Source organism: Sander lucioperca, chromosome 17 (assembly GCF_008315115.2).
Source record: "Sander lucioperca isolate FBNREF2018 chromosome 17, SLUC_FBN_1.2, whole genome shotgun sequence".
Classification (NCBI taxonomy): domain Eukaryota; kingdom Metazoa; phylum Chordata; class Actinopteri; order Perciformes; family Percidae; genus Sander; species Sander lucioperca.
In genome coordinates this window covers 31,102,179-31,117,009 of record NC_050189.1, presented here as the reverse complement: position 1 = coordinate 31,117,009, position 14,831 = coordinate 31,102,179, and the positions used below count along the sequence as shown (strand labels likewise).

The 14,831-nt window shown below is 39.8% G+C and overlaps 2 protein-coding genes across 5 annotated transcripts; one reads left to right on the top strand and one right to left on the bottom strand.

Annotated features, from left to right (window-relative positions):
• Positions 1 to 3,264: 3,264 nt before the first annotated feature.
• On the bottom strand, positions 3,265 to 8,940 carry slx1b (SLX1 homolog B, structure-specific endonuclease subunit). The gene is made up of 5 exons (XM_031290126.2): positions 8,575 to 8,940; positions 8,431 to 8,482; positions 5,206 to 5,565; positions 3,758 to 3,973; positions 3,265 to 3,503 (listed from the first exon to the last, which is right to left on the bottom strand). Exons 1-5 carry the CDS (start codon positions 8,745 to 8,747, stop codon positions 3,474 to 3,476), a joined length of 831 nt encoding a protein of 276 aa, XP_031145986.1. The 5' UTR covers positions 8,748 to 8,940; the 3' UTR covers positions 3,265 to 3,473.
• On the top strand, positions 8,493 to 13,608 carry zgc:112271 (uncharacterized protein LOC553698 homolog). Of its 4 annotated transcripts, none has more exons than XM_035993739.1 (4): positions 8,493 to 8,511; positions 9,594 to 9,658; positions 10,326 to 10,423; positions 13,307 to 13,608. In XM_035993739.1, the coding sequence occupies exons 2-4, from the start codon at positions 9,596 to 9,598 to the stop codon at positions 13,404 to 13,406; spliced, it is 261 nt and encodes an 86-aa protein (XP_035849632.1). In that variant the 5' UTR covers positions 8,493 to 8,511; positions 9,594 to 9,595; the 3' UTR covers positions 13,407 to 13,608. The 4 variants fall into 4 exon arrangements, with proteins under 4 accessions (XP_035849632.1, XP_031145998.1, XP_035849631.1 ...); XM_031290138.1 differs by lacking the exon at positions 8,493 to 8,511 and adding an exon at positions 9,258 to 9,375; XM_035993738.1 differs by lacking the exon at positions 8,493 to 8,511 and adding an exon at positions 9,282 to 9,320.
• Positions 13,609 to 14,831: the final 1,223 nt, after the last annotated feature.

The following is a 14,831-nucleotide window of genomic DNA, read 5'->3' as shown; positions in this document are numbered from 1 at the left end:
TACGGCGAAAGCTCTGCGTGGAGCCTCCGCAGAACCATAAATCACGCTTTATCATCAACTCTGCAATTCCCCCTCAGCTCATTGCTTTGGTTCTCCAGAATGCAATGTTTTTCTTAACCTCATTATCAGCCACTGTACACGACCTGCTCATTGCCAAACAGCAGACAGACACAGTTAGAGACTAGCTGGTGAACACAGTAGCAGCTAAAGTGACAGATACCTTTCTCAGGAGGTGGTGGAGAGGGAATATTGGACTTCATTCACGTGTACACAAACACGACTGAATGCTAATGTTGCTCTGTGTCTGCTGGCTGTAGAAATATGCAAATATTTCCTAAAATAAGAAACTTAATAAGGTGATAATACGTCAATGGTTAATGGTTTGTTCCAATGCAGCAACGTCGTAAAAAAGAAGAAAGAAAAATCACTGAATGCAGCTAAAGAAAGGACTTAAGTATTTTTTGTATAATTACAATGTTCTTTGCATATTAGCATATTTTTTCATTAGATATGTTTTTATATGTATTCCTTCTCATATGTTTACTTTAATCATAGTCTATTTTGTCAATTAAAATGCTTCAGTAGGCACAAGGGACAAATACCTAAAATATGTACAGAAAGACATTAAGCGTCTCTACAGTATGCGACTGTAGTAGTAGTTTGGCTAAACTGTGGCCACAAGAGGCAATTACATGGTGATGGAAAATGTAATGTGACAGTAAGTAGAGAAAAGTCCTAAAGTCAGTGAACAGGTCAGGGCTGTCAGTTTTAAGTTTGCTAACATTAGCCACCATAAGCTACTGGTCATAACAGACTGTAGCAACAAAAAAAAAGTGTTGATAAAAGGTGCGTTATATTGCTTATGAATTCAACTTTTCTTTCATCAGAGGAAGATAGTGTTATTTCTTCTTTCAAAGGTACACAGTCTTGCTTTAACATCCACTTAGGAACATACATAACACAAATAATACAACTGTATAGAGACAACACATACAATTAAAATTGATGCACACGAATGCTTTTCTGAAAACATTTTATCCAGATTGTTGATTACTTTATGATGATCACTACCTATATAACGCTTTCCTGTTGTTTCCTTTGTCACTGCAACTAACAACTACTGTATGGATAATAAAAAGCTAACAAATGTAACCGAGTTTCGCCGTTGTTTCTTTGTTGAGAGAGACAGTTGTGTTTAGAGGTGTGGCACCAACATGCTGGACTGTAAAGAAAAGCCCGTCACACACATATATCTTACAGTACATGTGTCAAACTCAAGGCCCGCGGGCAAAATCTGGCCCCTCGCAAATTTTGATCTGGCCCATGTAACAATTTAGGTTCACAGTAACTTTTGGCCTGCCTAGTTGTGCACCAAACCAAAAAGACAGAAAACTGTTTTCAAACTGTAAATACGTGATACTCGAAGCAGAATTTCACACGTCAAAGATATTTGACTTTTTCAAAATAAAAGTATGTCAATAAACTATAAATGTCTGGTCCTTAATGTGATTCTTAATTTCCAGTGTGGTCCTTAGTGGAATTGAGTTTGACACCCCTTCCTTACAGAGAAACTTCCCTATTATTATTCAACCCTCTTTCCATAAACTGGTCCACTGGCACCATTTGTACCTGCACTGTGTCTCAAAGGCAGGTCCACAATGTATATCAGGTCTGTAGATACATGTATTATTTACAAAAGGTCCCGTCTTTAGCTTCATTTACCAGACCAGTATATTGAACTATCACTACTGTATTATAGTCCAGTCATTTTAAGAAAAAGGTTGAACAAATTGCAACAGAAAACGCAATGAGCATTAAAGTGCTCATATTATGCTCATTTTCAGGTTCATAATTGTATTTAGAGGTTATATCAGAATAGGTTTACATGGTTTAATTTTCAAAAAACACCATATTTTTGTTGTATTGGACATTGCTGCAGCTCCTCTTTTCACCCTGTGTGTTGAGCTCTCTGTTTTAGCTACAGAGTGAGGCATCTCACTTCTATCCCATGCTCAGTAGCTAGGTAAGGACTACTAGCTAGAAGCTAGCGCTGCTAGCAGTTAGCCACGTTCTCAATGGCAGAACACTGCTACAACACACACAAGTTCACCCTAATCTACAAAATAAATTGTATAGAACTACTTACATGTCCCTCATCTGCAGTTATTCCACGCAAAGTTGGAAGTGCGCCCTCGTTTAGAAGAAGTCTCCTGGGTATCCTGCCTTGTACTGACCAAAGTTGGAGAAACAGCTAGCTGATGTGGTATTAGCTAAAGTGGTTAGCAGACACCAAATGTTTCGGCCGATGATGTAGAAAGCTACATTCACAAGATACATTCAGAAACCCATATCTCACTCTAAACAGCATGGATGTTTTTTTTTCCAAGTTTGTATGCGTGTGGAAGCACCAGAGACACAAAATAACATCCCAAATCAGAAAAAGTGATTTTTTTCATAATATGGGCACTTTAATACATAGAGGCAGGAAGAAGTACTTTAAACCAGCCTTTATTAATTATTATTGCAGAGATGGGGTTTGGGGCTGGGTCCGTGGGACTGTTTCTGGGGGATGAGTGTGAGGGAAGAACAGGGGACAAGGGTAAGGAGAATGCAGAAGACAAAATGTAGGTCCTGTTCCCCATCTCTGCAATAATAATTAATAAAGGCTGGTTTAAAGTACTTCTTCCTGCGTCTATGTATTAATGCTCATGGGTAGCCTAAATGGGTTCCATTCAGACCTTAACATTAAGTCTTTTACTGTTATATGTCAACAAGATTCAACAAGACATTTCACCTGGCTATACCCAATGTTTAGATCTGTTGTGGTATTTATGCAAATTACCACATACGTAATTAGATTATGTACCGTTTGCCCATGTTAAAAACAATTTCAAAAAACTGGTAATACATCTTTTGTTTGTTTTGATGTAAGTAATCAACTCAGTAATTTTCATGGTGATATCTAAAGGTTAAAATTTTTACCCTATTCACGTGAGAAAAAGAATGAATAGTATGAATAGGTTATATTTGGGTCTTTTTCTAAATTTTCCCCTAATGGGATTCTTCGGGGCTTTTTTTCCTTACTCAGGACATATTGAGGATACAAAATCAGTTGAGTTTGCTTCTGTTGCAATTTGTTCAAGGTTGACCCCCATTTTGGCTTAAAATGACTGGACTATTACTGTGACAGAAAACAATGTTTCATGTACACTACAAAACAATCTTGTTTTATTTGTTACACAATGCACAACTATTAAACATACATTAATGATTTAGGATTTTATTCCTGGAGAGATGTTGGACCTGTGCACATTTCTGCTGAACAGCTTTAATAAAGTTAATGTACATTCCTGTTCAGTTTGAAAAAGGCATTTCCATCGCACATCATCTACATAATTCTGCATGACTGTGTTATGTGGCACCACAGTTAATTAAGAAGGAAATAAAAGTTGAGTTTTGCAGGCTCCACTCCCTCATATCTGCAACTCATCTGCCCAGTGTCTCTGTGGGAGATCAGAGAACAAATCAGTACAGCACAAACTATGTTCACTTGTAATACATCAGATCTTAAAATCAATATTTAGTTATGGTCTTTGGTACAGAAGGAAACTGTGTATGTCATTTCCTTTGAATTCCTAAACAGGCTTTTTAATTTACAGGATGTGTAAAGTAGTAAAAGCTTTAGGACACAGACAGAAGACATTCCAATATCCAATATACAGAGCATTAAAGCAGACATATTTGTACATCTTCTAACCTGTGATGCAGACGGTGTGATCTCCTCCAGGTCTCCGAAGCAGCAGTGTTTATGGCGGACGAGACTCCCCCACAGCACAGAGCGACGACAGGCCGGACAATCCCCCTCCACTGGCAGGAGGTGGGATGGTTCTGACTTCAGGAAATGTTTAGCGAGGCAGATCACATGAGTGCTCATTCCACAGGACGGGTGGAAACAGCTCAGCTTTTCTGACACCTGAGGAAAAGACGGCCTGTTAGGTCTCATTACTGCCTACAACCAGAAAGTCAGTTTACAAGGATTATTCCAGGTGAAAGATACTGGGAGTACAATGGTTTAACCGTGAGGCAAAAGTCAAATGAAATGTGTAAATTATTGGTAATGCTGCATTCATGTGGTGTATATACTCAAAATGTGTCGCCGATTGGGAAAAATGACATGAATGTCGCCTCAAGTTGAAACAAAAACTCAGAAAGTCTGCAAATGTTTGGCTACACGTCTTGCCAAGTTGGTGTCACATTACGCAATAAGATGGCCAACAAAAGTAATTTTATTTTAACTAATTTAATTTTTAGGTTAATGGTAAGAAATTTGTTCAACTCGTGAAATGGAAACAAAAGCTGTTAGTGAGGTTTAGTGAGGTTAGAAGCTGTTTGTTTTTACAGTTTGGTCTCTATGACTATTAACATGCTAATGTTAGCAAATTAGCACTCTAACCATCTAACATGCTAAATGTTACAAATAACGCCTAAGCAAACATTGACATGCTAACATGCTACATTTGATCAACTTTTAGTATTGTTAAAAGAACGGCTCTACATGATGGGAAAATCCTTATTTGCTTTCTTTCTGAGATGTTATGTTCAGATGGATATCAATCTCATTTTATGTGTCTATGTAGAGCTGGAATCAGGGTGGGGTTAGCCTAGCTTAGCATAAAGACTGGAAGCAAGGGGAAACAGCTAGCCTGGCTCTGTCCAAAGTGAAAAAGTACACCTAACAACGCCTAACAATCTGATTTATTCACGTCTTATGTAATATGTTTAATATGTAGGCTACACAAACAAATGTAATTATAACAATTTGTGGTTTTAGGTGGAGTTATGTGTTGGAACTATTAATGTAGGAACAGTTAGGTGCAGTGACTTTGTGCAGCTCCCTGGTGTCTTGCTGTCACACTGAGGTTGCCAGGTTTGGTGCCATCATACCAGAGACCAAAACCAAATCCTGTGCTCAGCAACTGTATCTGGCAACCCACATTATAGCCGGACACGCTGCACAGAAGTACTGTGTGGATGGATACACTGTTGTTCATAGCTTATTTTACTCTAGGAGTATTTATACTTATACTTTTTATTAAGGGAATAGTTCAACATTTTGGGAAATATCCTCAACCTGTACATAAACAGAGTATCAAATTTTAAAACAGAACGTAACAAAATCCCCATTTATATCTAAAGAGTATCTACCTTGACCAGCCCTTTACAGAGAAAACACCTGGATGTCTCCTCCTCCTCCTCCTTCTCCTCCTTCTCCTCCTTCTCCTCCTCCTCCTCTCCTGCAGACTGCAGCGGCAGCTTCTTCTTCTTGGCTCTCACACTCCCAAAAGCGATGGGGATGTGCAGCGGAGGCTGCAGATGGGGCTCAAAGTCCATCCTGTACTCCTGTTTGAGCCAGCGGGCCGTCAGCGGCAGTCTGTTCCAAGGCGCCACCCGCAGCATGTTGGAGACGACGCGCCAGTGGAACTGCAGGCTCGACTCTTTCTTGGAGCGCCGAGAGACGTGGGAGAGACGCCTGGAGGAGTGAGGGTGCTGCCACGCCCACTCAAACTGACAAATATAATGATGATGGTTAGTTATTATTCACAGATGAAAGCATACTGGAAAAATCAGGTCCAATAGGACTATAGGGATATTTAATACTACATGGAACTGTATTAAAGAAAAACAATATTAATATAATAATAATTGCTTGGAATTAATATTTTTATAGATTTATTGAACATATTTCAGTACTTTTTATGTTTTAAAATAAAAAATGTAAGGGCCCAAAGACACCCTTTATTTAGCAGCCTGACATCTCCAGGTGAGCTGAAGTCTGGAGAGCAACAAGAAACCCTAATGAGTCACTGAATCATTGTTTGTAGCGTAGACTGCAGAATAACCAGTTAAAACCTTGTCTTTTAATTCTCTGTGCCAAAGAGCTAGTGAAACCGAAACTAACTTAATAATGTTGTTTATGTGGTGGTTCTGTAGAATCTGTGTGGGAAGATGCTACAATTGAGGTTATCTGGTCTCGCTATTTTGCATCAGTAACAAATAACCTGCTTCATGTAGAAGCTAAAGTTGGGAATAGTGTCCGGCGGCTGAGGCAGGAGTACAATCCCAATAACAGGAATCGAGCAATGAATTGCCTATTTTATGATAAATAATTGCTGTACAAATGTATCGTTGAGTGGGTGGGTATGGAGGTTTAGAGCTAGCCTGGCTCTGCCCTCCTACGTACTTCCGCTCAATTTTCATTTCCCTTCAGTACTCCGTCTGGGTATATGAAATGGATTAATCCCAGCGTCTTTAAGGTCAATGTTCCTCTCATTTTAAATTCAGAAAGTGGCAGTTTTACACACAAAGAATGTGTGCAGCCGCATCCATGAGTAATAAGAGTGTACATAAGGGGAACTTCTGTGTTTTCTGCCAGTGTCCGTCAAGTTGTGTTAGATTTCATGGGATTTTATGGGATCAGTATATTCTTGGGTTTTCTCCGGCCAAATATTTGGCGGTCCAATCAGCGAACAGAGGGAGTGGCTGAGAACGATGACGTTAGGACGTGCACGAGAAAGATCCGAGCGAAGCCATTCGGTCCGTTGTGGCAACACCGCCGAATATCCAGAAGTTAAAGCCCGAGCAAGAACAATCTTTGCTGAGTTGTGTTGGTGGCCATGATGTTGTGGCCCTCCTCCCCACGGGGTTCGGGAACAGTTTGACTTTCCAGCTTGCTCCGTTAGTGGTGAAGGAGTTGGCTAAGGCTAACGCTAGCGATGCTAATACTAAATATAAGCCGATAGTTGTCAGTCTCCCTTCTTGTTTCACATGCGCATGACATAGGTCACGACCAAACGTTAGCAATTGGTTATGGCAGATCCAGATGCCAGACTCTCTGTACAAATGAAATGTACCAGAGTCTGGTAGGAACAGGCTAGTTTAGAGCATCAAACTCTGAAAGAATTTCAGAGCGGAGAGATGAGTTGAACTCCTTTTTGAGCAAATATTTCCAGGAACCGTCGAGCCACAGATCTAAACTTAAGACCTAACCTTGGAACTAAAGTCCCTTTGTCCATTCCTGTTTGCTCCTGAAGAACCATCAAGATCAGGAAATAAGACAAGAACTAACCAAATGGCAGCGTTTGAGGAGGATTTTCACACATGAGAAACCAACAACACAGACCAATTGTTTGTAATTTACTGTGAAGTGACTGATGTTTTCAGAGAATGTAATGAATAGATACAAAAGGTGACAAAAAACTCCCCAGTGTCTGTTTCTATGCTAGACAATCTGCTGAGTGTTGCTTCAGAATCAGAACATAATGAAACAATCAGCTAATAAAGTTGTTTCTCACGTTCACTTAACGTTAGTCCTCACAACCGCCAATGACTGTCTCTAGTAGTAGACTATTAGGTAAACCAACAACACAACTTTGTTTATACATAAACGTTACAATAACATTCCACCAGTGGTGGAATGTAACAAAGTACATTTACTCAAGTACTGTACTTAAGTACAAATTAGAGGTACTAATACTTGAGTCTTTTCTTTTCATGCCACTTTCTACTTCTACTCCGCTATATGTCAGAAAGAAATATCAGAAAAATATCCACTACATTCATCTGTTACATCTTTAGATACTATTTTTGATCGTTTCCAGTTTCTAAAATGTGAGGGTTTTTCTGCACTAGGGTTGCACAATATTGACAAAATGTGATATTTGCGATATTGATTATGAATATTGCGATATCGATATTAATTTAGACATTTTTAAACATATGTAAAGTTACAAAAGTTACTGGAAAACGCATCAAAATAGATTCATAACAAATAAAACAATTTTTCTTACAACACAAGGTTAATTTCAACTGACATATTGGAATGGTCCAACATGAATAAATAAGTAAGGACCATGTCTACAGAACAGGACATGTTTTACTGGTTGGACCGTATAAAATAAATAAATAAAGAACATGTCTACTGAACAGGACATATTAGAAACAATAAAAAATAAATATATAAAAATATTGCATACTTAGCGACACTTTCGATATAATATTGCACAACGTGATATTGCCATAACGATATTGAGTCGATATATTCCATGCACCCCTATTCTGCATTGAGTACTTCTAATACTTTAAGTACATTTTCCTGATGATACTTACATACTTTTACTCAAGTAACATTTCAATGCAGGACTTTTACTTGTAACAGTTTTTTTTTTACAGTGTGGTATTAGTATTTTTACTTAAGTAAAGATCTGAAAACTTTTTCCAGCACTGCTGTCCACCCATGTCCTATTATTGATTCTGTAACCAGTTGTGGCAGCTGTTTGGCCAGGGAGCAACCTGCAGCACTTTAAACTCTGCCCTGATAGTTCCAAGTTTTCCAAATTGGCTTTGGAAAATGACCAAATTTAGAGCACTTACCCGAAGGGCAGCAATATCAGAGGGAAAGCCATGTATGATGAGGACCATCTCCCTGAACAAAACGAGAAATATATGCAGAATGTCACTGATTATGTAATTACACAATGTCCATCATGTTGTATTGCACAGTAACGTTGGTCGTACCACGGTCCTCTTCCACTGGTTCTCTTGGCTCCCCCTCTGTGCCGTCCAGCGTTGTGCTGTCCGATCCTGCGCTCAGGGTTCACAGTGAAACCGATGTAAATACGGCCTTTAAATTTAGGATTCGTGCAGTACAGCATGTACACGCCAAAGAAGCTCTCTACCTCAACAACCATTGTAAAAGAAATAAGCAGTGTGTTATGATTTAGCTCCTTGATTAAACGATTGCTTTAACGTTACAGCATAAATGTAATTAGCTAACGTTAAGCAACTACAAGCATGACATTAGCTGACTTGTGGTAATGCTGCCACTCGAAGGTAGCTAGATATCTTAAACATTTTCACGCAAAGTTACCATAGACTGTATATAAGAAGAAAGTTACCTAGCAAATAGCATCTAAGCGTTAGCATGTAAACCATGTAAACAAGTGTCTTAGTAGCCTATAGAAGTGCCCGATAAAATGTGTTTCAAAAGGACTCAATGTTTCACGCTGCGAGGCAAATAAATCGCTCAGATCATAAATAACAACTTATTGATATTGCTACATCTCAAACTGAGTCGTTTCGAAACATATATGTTCGTTTATATGAATCACTATTGACATTTAGTTCGTCTTTCTGTAAGGACCCCTAAAAATGTGATTCGCTGCTTTAAAAATTATATCCCGCCTATAATGTGTATATACGGCAGCTGATTGGCCATATTTCATAGTATTCTTCGGTCAGTGACGCCCACCCCATCACGGACGGTGACTGGAATTAGCGAAAAACAAACACCGTCTAGCATCTATTACACAACTTTTGGTAATGATAAAATTCTAAATCAAAACTTAATTTTAAAACTGTGCTGCAACCAGTTTTTAAGAGATATAGACATTTAAATAAAACCTACGTAAATAAAACCATAGTACTTCCGGTGTCAGCATGTCTAACCCCTCTGATAGACTCAATTAGATAGCTATACACATTTAGCCCCACTGCAACTGATATACTAACGTTACAGTATACGTTTGTTCACGCAGACATGGCTATTACAGCTGATCACATCAGGGATAAACTTATAAAGGAGCTCGCGGCAGTGTACGTGGTAGGTTTCTGGTTATTTGTATTACATGTTCCTAGCTTGTGTGCTGTAACTTAGTGGGCAGAAACACACGCCAAACTCCATTTAAACACCTTTCAATTGTTAACATTACGTTACTTATCTGCAAAATTACAAACCTGGTAGAAAATAACAGATGTTTTAGATATATATTTTATAATTATAACTATTTATAGCACATTCACCAGGCTACAATTTGCCTCATGCGACCTCACTCCACTGTGCAGATGTATGTTAGCCGGAGTGTTTGAAGAGGAGACACTGACCTATTTATACAGGCTTTATACCTATTTAAATAGACACGGTTTCATTGAGTGCAGGCTGATATTTGATGTGAATGCCAGCAGCTGTACATCAGTTATGGCCAACAAATAAAGCACCACTACAATGAATGATTTTTTGATTGGAGTTTGGTTCAGCTGTGCGATGCGAGGTGCTAAGCAGGCCCCCAGCTAATAAAACAACTAAACAAGGTACAATATTAACAGTCCCTTGTTGGTTTAGAGGACTCACTCAGACTAGAATAAGGCAGATATAGTATAAAAAACGAGCCTGGTAGCAAGATAAAGCACACCATGATCATACATACAGTAATTCAGTATCAGCAGCATGACATGACTGTTGGCTGTAACTTTTATCTTGTCTACTACAGGATGTGGAGGATACATCACCCAACCGATGTGCTGCCAGCTACAAAGTCCTGGTGGTGTCATCCCAGTTTGAGGGCAAACCACTGTTACAGAGACACAGGTATTACACTGTACTACTATCACATAATGCATGTCTGCAGTGTGGGTTGTTCTCAGATCTTTGGTATCAGTTTAGTTCAAAAGACATTCCAAGTCGGGGCAGGCCATGCAGACAGTATTAATACCAGAATATTTTAAGAAATGTTAATTTACAAATTTCTGATAGAAAGTCACACAGTAAATTATCAAACTGATAATGATTTATGGTTTTATTAACTTGGACCACATAATTGTATCAATATAGCTTATAATAAAATAATAATTTATGATATAGCAGCTATGCTACATGATGACATCCCCTAAGATCTATGTAAAAACACACACATAACTAGTCGGTTATATCAGGTTGTGAAATCACAGTCTGTAATTGAACTTAACAAAACCACCAAATCAGTGCCAACACTGCACATCATCACATATAAACACATATATCATGAGATCCTGTAGCTCCAGTACAACACAATACACAGTAAATACTATTCTATAACATCTTAATATCACAGGAAAGCATTAACTCCAGCGCCGTGTGAGTTGAGCCAGCCCTTTGCCAGGTCAGCAGTTGTGAAATCTGAACCCCAACCCCCCAAAAATCTCATGATCACTTGTCTCTGTTCTGATTGACAGCAGTCAAACCTATAGGCCAAATCCTACCAGGTAACTTATTTATGTATAGTAATAACAACTGATAATAAAAAGGGTTCACTATGTGGCTCCCAAAAGACCTGAATTTACCCAAAGCTAAAGGTGTATCAGGGCCCACATGCTGTGCTTTCTTTAAATGTTGAAGGCTCTGTATGTCTATTGGTAGAATGCTGTATAAATGTGTCTGGGAAAAACAAAACTCACTGAGTGTGCAGAAGAGCGGTTCTCATATGGCAGTTACTGCTGATAACACCGTCCAGCCATTGTGGGTCAGGACAGCACCAAAGCCAAAGTTTGATTTAAAGGACAATTCCGGCACAAAATGAACCTAGGGGTTATAACATATGTGTACCGAGTCAACCGTTCTCTGATATGTTTTCATGCTAATCGAATGCGTCTCTAGCTTGAAACAAGCTAGCGCAAACCGGTGGTCAATGTTGGGGAAGTTACTTTTAAAAAGTAGTGTTTGCTCGTTACTCGTTACTTCTTAAAAAAGTAATCCGTTACTTTACTTAGTTACCTCCTATGGAAAGTAACTTTTTACGTTACTCGTTACTTTTACGCTACTTTTTAAAAGCAGGCGTCTCTGGCAGCGACTGAAGTTAATCATACAAAAACTACCTTTGGGGCGTCCGGATAGCTCAGTTGGTAGAGCGGGCACCCATATATAGAGGTTTACTCCTCGACGCAGCGGGCCCAGGTTCGACTCCAACCTGCGGCCCTTTGCTGCATGTCATTCCCCCCTCTCTCTCCCCTTTCATGACTTCTGCTGTCCTATCCAAATAAAGGCTGAAAATGCCCAAAAAATTATCTTTAAAAAAAACAAAAAACTATCTTTGACCATGAAGCCAATCTATGGTTTATCAGCGTCTGAACTACACTGCAGACTGGATTCTCTACTCACAGAGTGACGGCTGATTCATTATGAACGAGTCCAGCGTGGGTTGAATGCACATCAGCTGGTCATCGGCGTTACACGGTGTTAAAGCCGTTACGGACCAACCAGACGGCCGACCGTTGACAGAAAAGGCAGTTGGACTGATCAGTCTCCCCGACTGAGCATGTCAGGTCGGCCAAAATGAAGGCCGACAGCTCCTCTAACGGACGACGGCACGGAACACACCGAACAGACTCGAGTCACTGACCTCGCCAGACTATCCAACGACCGATTATCGGCCCGGTGTGTAGCTGCCTTTAGTGTATGTAATGTCTGTATCAACTTGTACCGGTGTTACACCGAAATCTGTGACCCATCGAGATCGGTGTCCCCCTACCTCAACCTGAACCAAACCCTTGTCCCTAACCTTAACCACGGAGGGGGGCACTACGCTTTTAACAGGAGGGACACAGATCACGACGGGTCACAGATTTCGGTGGAACACTGGTTGCGCAGCCACAATGGTCGTCAATGTCGTAGACACATGCAGCCTATTTTCTGGAAATCCTTGCGTGTCCGTGCGACCAACACAAGTCCACAGCGGTCCGCTGCGTGTAGCCTATGTTTGAGCCCATATCCACGGCATCCATCTGTGAGGTTGTCAGCTTTGTGTCTTCCTGGCATGCTCTGTTTGTAGGATGGCCGATTTAACTGCCAGTCCTCAGCGATGTAGTGGCATGTGTCACGTAGCTCTCTGCTCAGAGCGCCTGAAAAAGTAGATACCCCTAACACTGCCGGTGGTTAGCTGCTAACGCTAGCTTTCGGGGCAGAGGGTAAATCGCTATTTCTATACCACTAACGAGGGTTAAAATAGCACCACACGTCAACGGTAGCATAATGAGGGTCCCTACATGTAAACCGAAGCATTGAGAACTTTGTAAGTGTACAGACTGTTTAAACAGTCATGACCAGTTGAACGACGAATGCCGTGCAACCAGTAACCAGTAACATAGCTCAAATACGGCGTTTGTCGTTCGACTGATCGTGACCCAAAATGGCGCCCACATGTAAACATGAATGCTACTGTCTTTATAAACTATCTTTTTAATAAACTGTCTGTACACTTATAAAGCTAGAGACGCATTCGATTAGCATGAAAACAGATCCCAGAGAACGGTCGACTTGGTACACATATGTTATTAACTCCTAGGTTCATTTTGCGCCGGAATTGTCCTTTAACGAGTAAAGATCTGTCACAAATGCACATTATCAACATGAGAACAACACGGCTCCTGGATGTAAAGGGTTCCTTTGGCTGTTGTACATACAACTGTACAATCCTAACCTGTGGTTGTGTGTTAACAGGATGGTGAATACGTGCCTAGCCGAGGAGCTGAAAGAGATCCACGCTTTTGAACAGAAGACCCTCACACCAGAACAGTGGGAGAAACAGAAATCACAATGACACACACACACACACACACACACACACACACACACACACACACACACACGTTATATCACACTCACACCAGTTTCAAATTTCTACTATAAAACAGGCCTTATGCTCTGATATGTAGAAAGAATACAAGTGCTCTCTGTAAATCAGCAGTATTGATATGAAGCAATGGAATGTTCTGGTGGCAATAAAACACTTTGATGATGTATTTTGTCATTGTTTCCTGTAAGTCATTTCATTTTTAAATTTTTAATCAAGAAATAGTCAGTGAATATTGGATACATATTTTATATATTTGCCACTTTGAAACAGAATTGTTGCAAATTGCATTCTCCACTCTGATAAATTCATATTTCATAGCAACTTGAGCATCAAAACTAAAAGCCAGAATGACAAGCAACATAGCCAAAAGTTTATTGAGAATTTTTTACAAATTGAGGGCCTAAACCCTTTGGTTTCCTATGCAATAAAAAGCCCCAAATTTGTGATTTTTGATATTGGGTTATATTAAATAAAGATATAAAAATGACTATTAAATGGACCTTGAGGTAAGCTTTATTATTATTATTATATTTTTACATATACAACAACTGCAGCCTCTAGAAATCCCTAACAGGACTTTCCAATGAAAACAACCAACAACAGGTCCCTATGTGTACAGTCTGGATCAACGAAAACGTTGGTTTGTTCCGCCAGATGTCCCTCACCCTTGTTTCTTTCGGGAAACAACAGCAACCCTGAGCTAGCAAGCTACACGCTGAATATTGCAGTAGTTTTTTTTTTAAAGATTTTTTGGAGGGGCATTTTTAGGCCTTTATTGCTGAATACATGAAAGGGGAGAGAGAGAGGGGGAATGACATGCAGCAAAGGGCCACAGGTCGGAGTCGTATCCGGGTCTGCTGCGTCGAGGAGTAAACCTCTATATATGGGTGCCCACTCTACCAATTGAGCTATCTGGGCGCCCAATATTGCAGATTTTGAAGAAAATTTGGAAGGTGCAACAAGGCAGGGCTTGGTTCCTTCTGTGAATAATTGAAAAGATTTACAAATAATATTTTTAACGTTACGGCATCTACTATTTAACTGGGATATTTTGGGACCGATTGTGGTAAGGTTACTGCGGACAAAGTAACGTCCCATGTTACACAGGGCAATACACTAGTAAGGGCAAATTACGTTTAACCATGCATCCAGCAAATTTAAATAGCTCATGGTACTGTATTGTGTGAACAGTTAACTTCATTTTATGTGCCGTTTTTTTTTTTTTTAAAATGCTCCACCAAAACAAGTTCCTTCCCGAGACTATTTTACAGAGCCACTGTTGCTGCGTCGCCCAAGACGATTGTGAGTGGTCTGGCAATGCAAGACTACTATGTGTATAACAGATGAACAGGTCTGTAATCAAGTGAACAACATGTAAAGAATGGGCAT

What these genes read in the sequence shown, in the direction of transcription:
- zgc:112271 (XM_035993739.1), top strand. Translation starts at nt 9,596, where the DNA reads ATGGCTATTACAGCTGATCACATCAGGGATAAACTTATAAAGGAGCTC. An exon ending in AGCTCGCGGCAGTGTACGTG is followed by an intron (nt 9,659 to 10,325) that starts GTAGGTTTCTGG and finishes TGTCTACTACAG; the next exon opens with GATGTGGAGGATACATCACC. An exon ending in CCACTGTTACAGAGACACAG is followed by an intron (nt 10,424 to 13,306) that starts GTATTACACTGT and finishes GTGTGTTAACAG; the next exon opens with GATGGTGAATACGTGCCTAG.
- slx1b (XM_031290126.2), bottom strand. Translation starts at nt 8,747, where the DNA reads ATGGTTGTTGAGGTAGAGAGCTTCTTTGGCGTGTACATGCTGTACTGC. An exon ending in ACCAGTGGAAGAGGACCGTG is followed by an intron (nt 8,483 to 8,574) that starts GTACGACCAACG and finishes CGTTTTGTTCAG; the next exon opens with GGAGATGGTCCTCATCATAC. An exon ending in TCACACCGTCTGCATCACAG is followed by an intron (nt 3,504 to 3,757) that starts GTTAGAAGATGT and finishes GATCTCCCACAG; the next exon opens with AGACACTGGGCAGATGAGTT.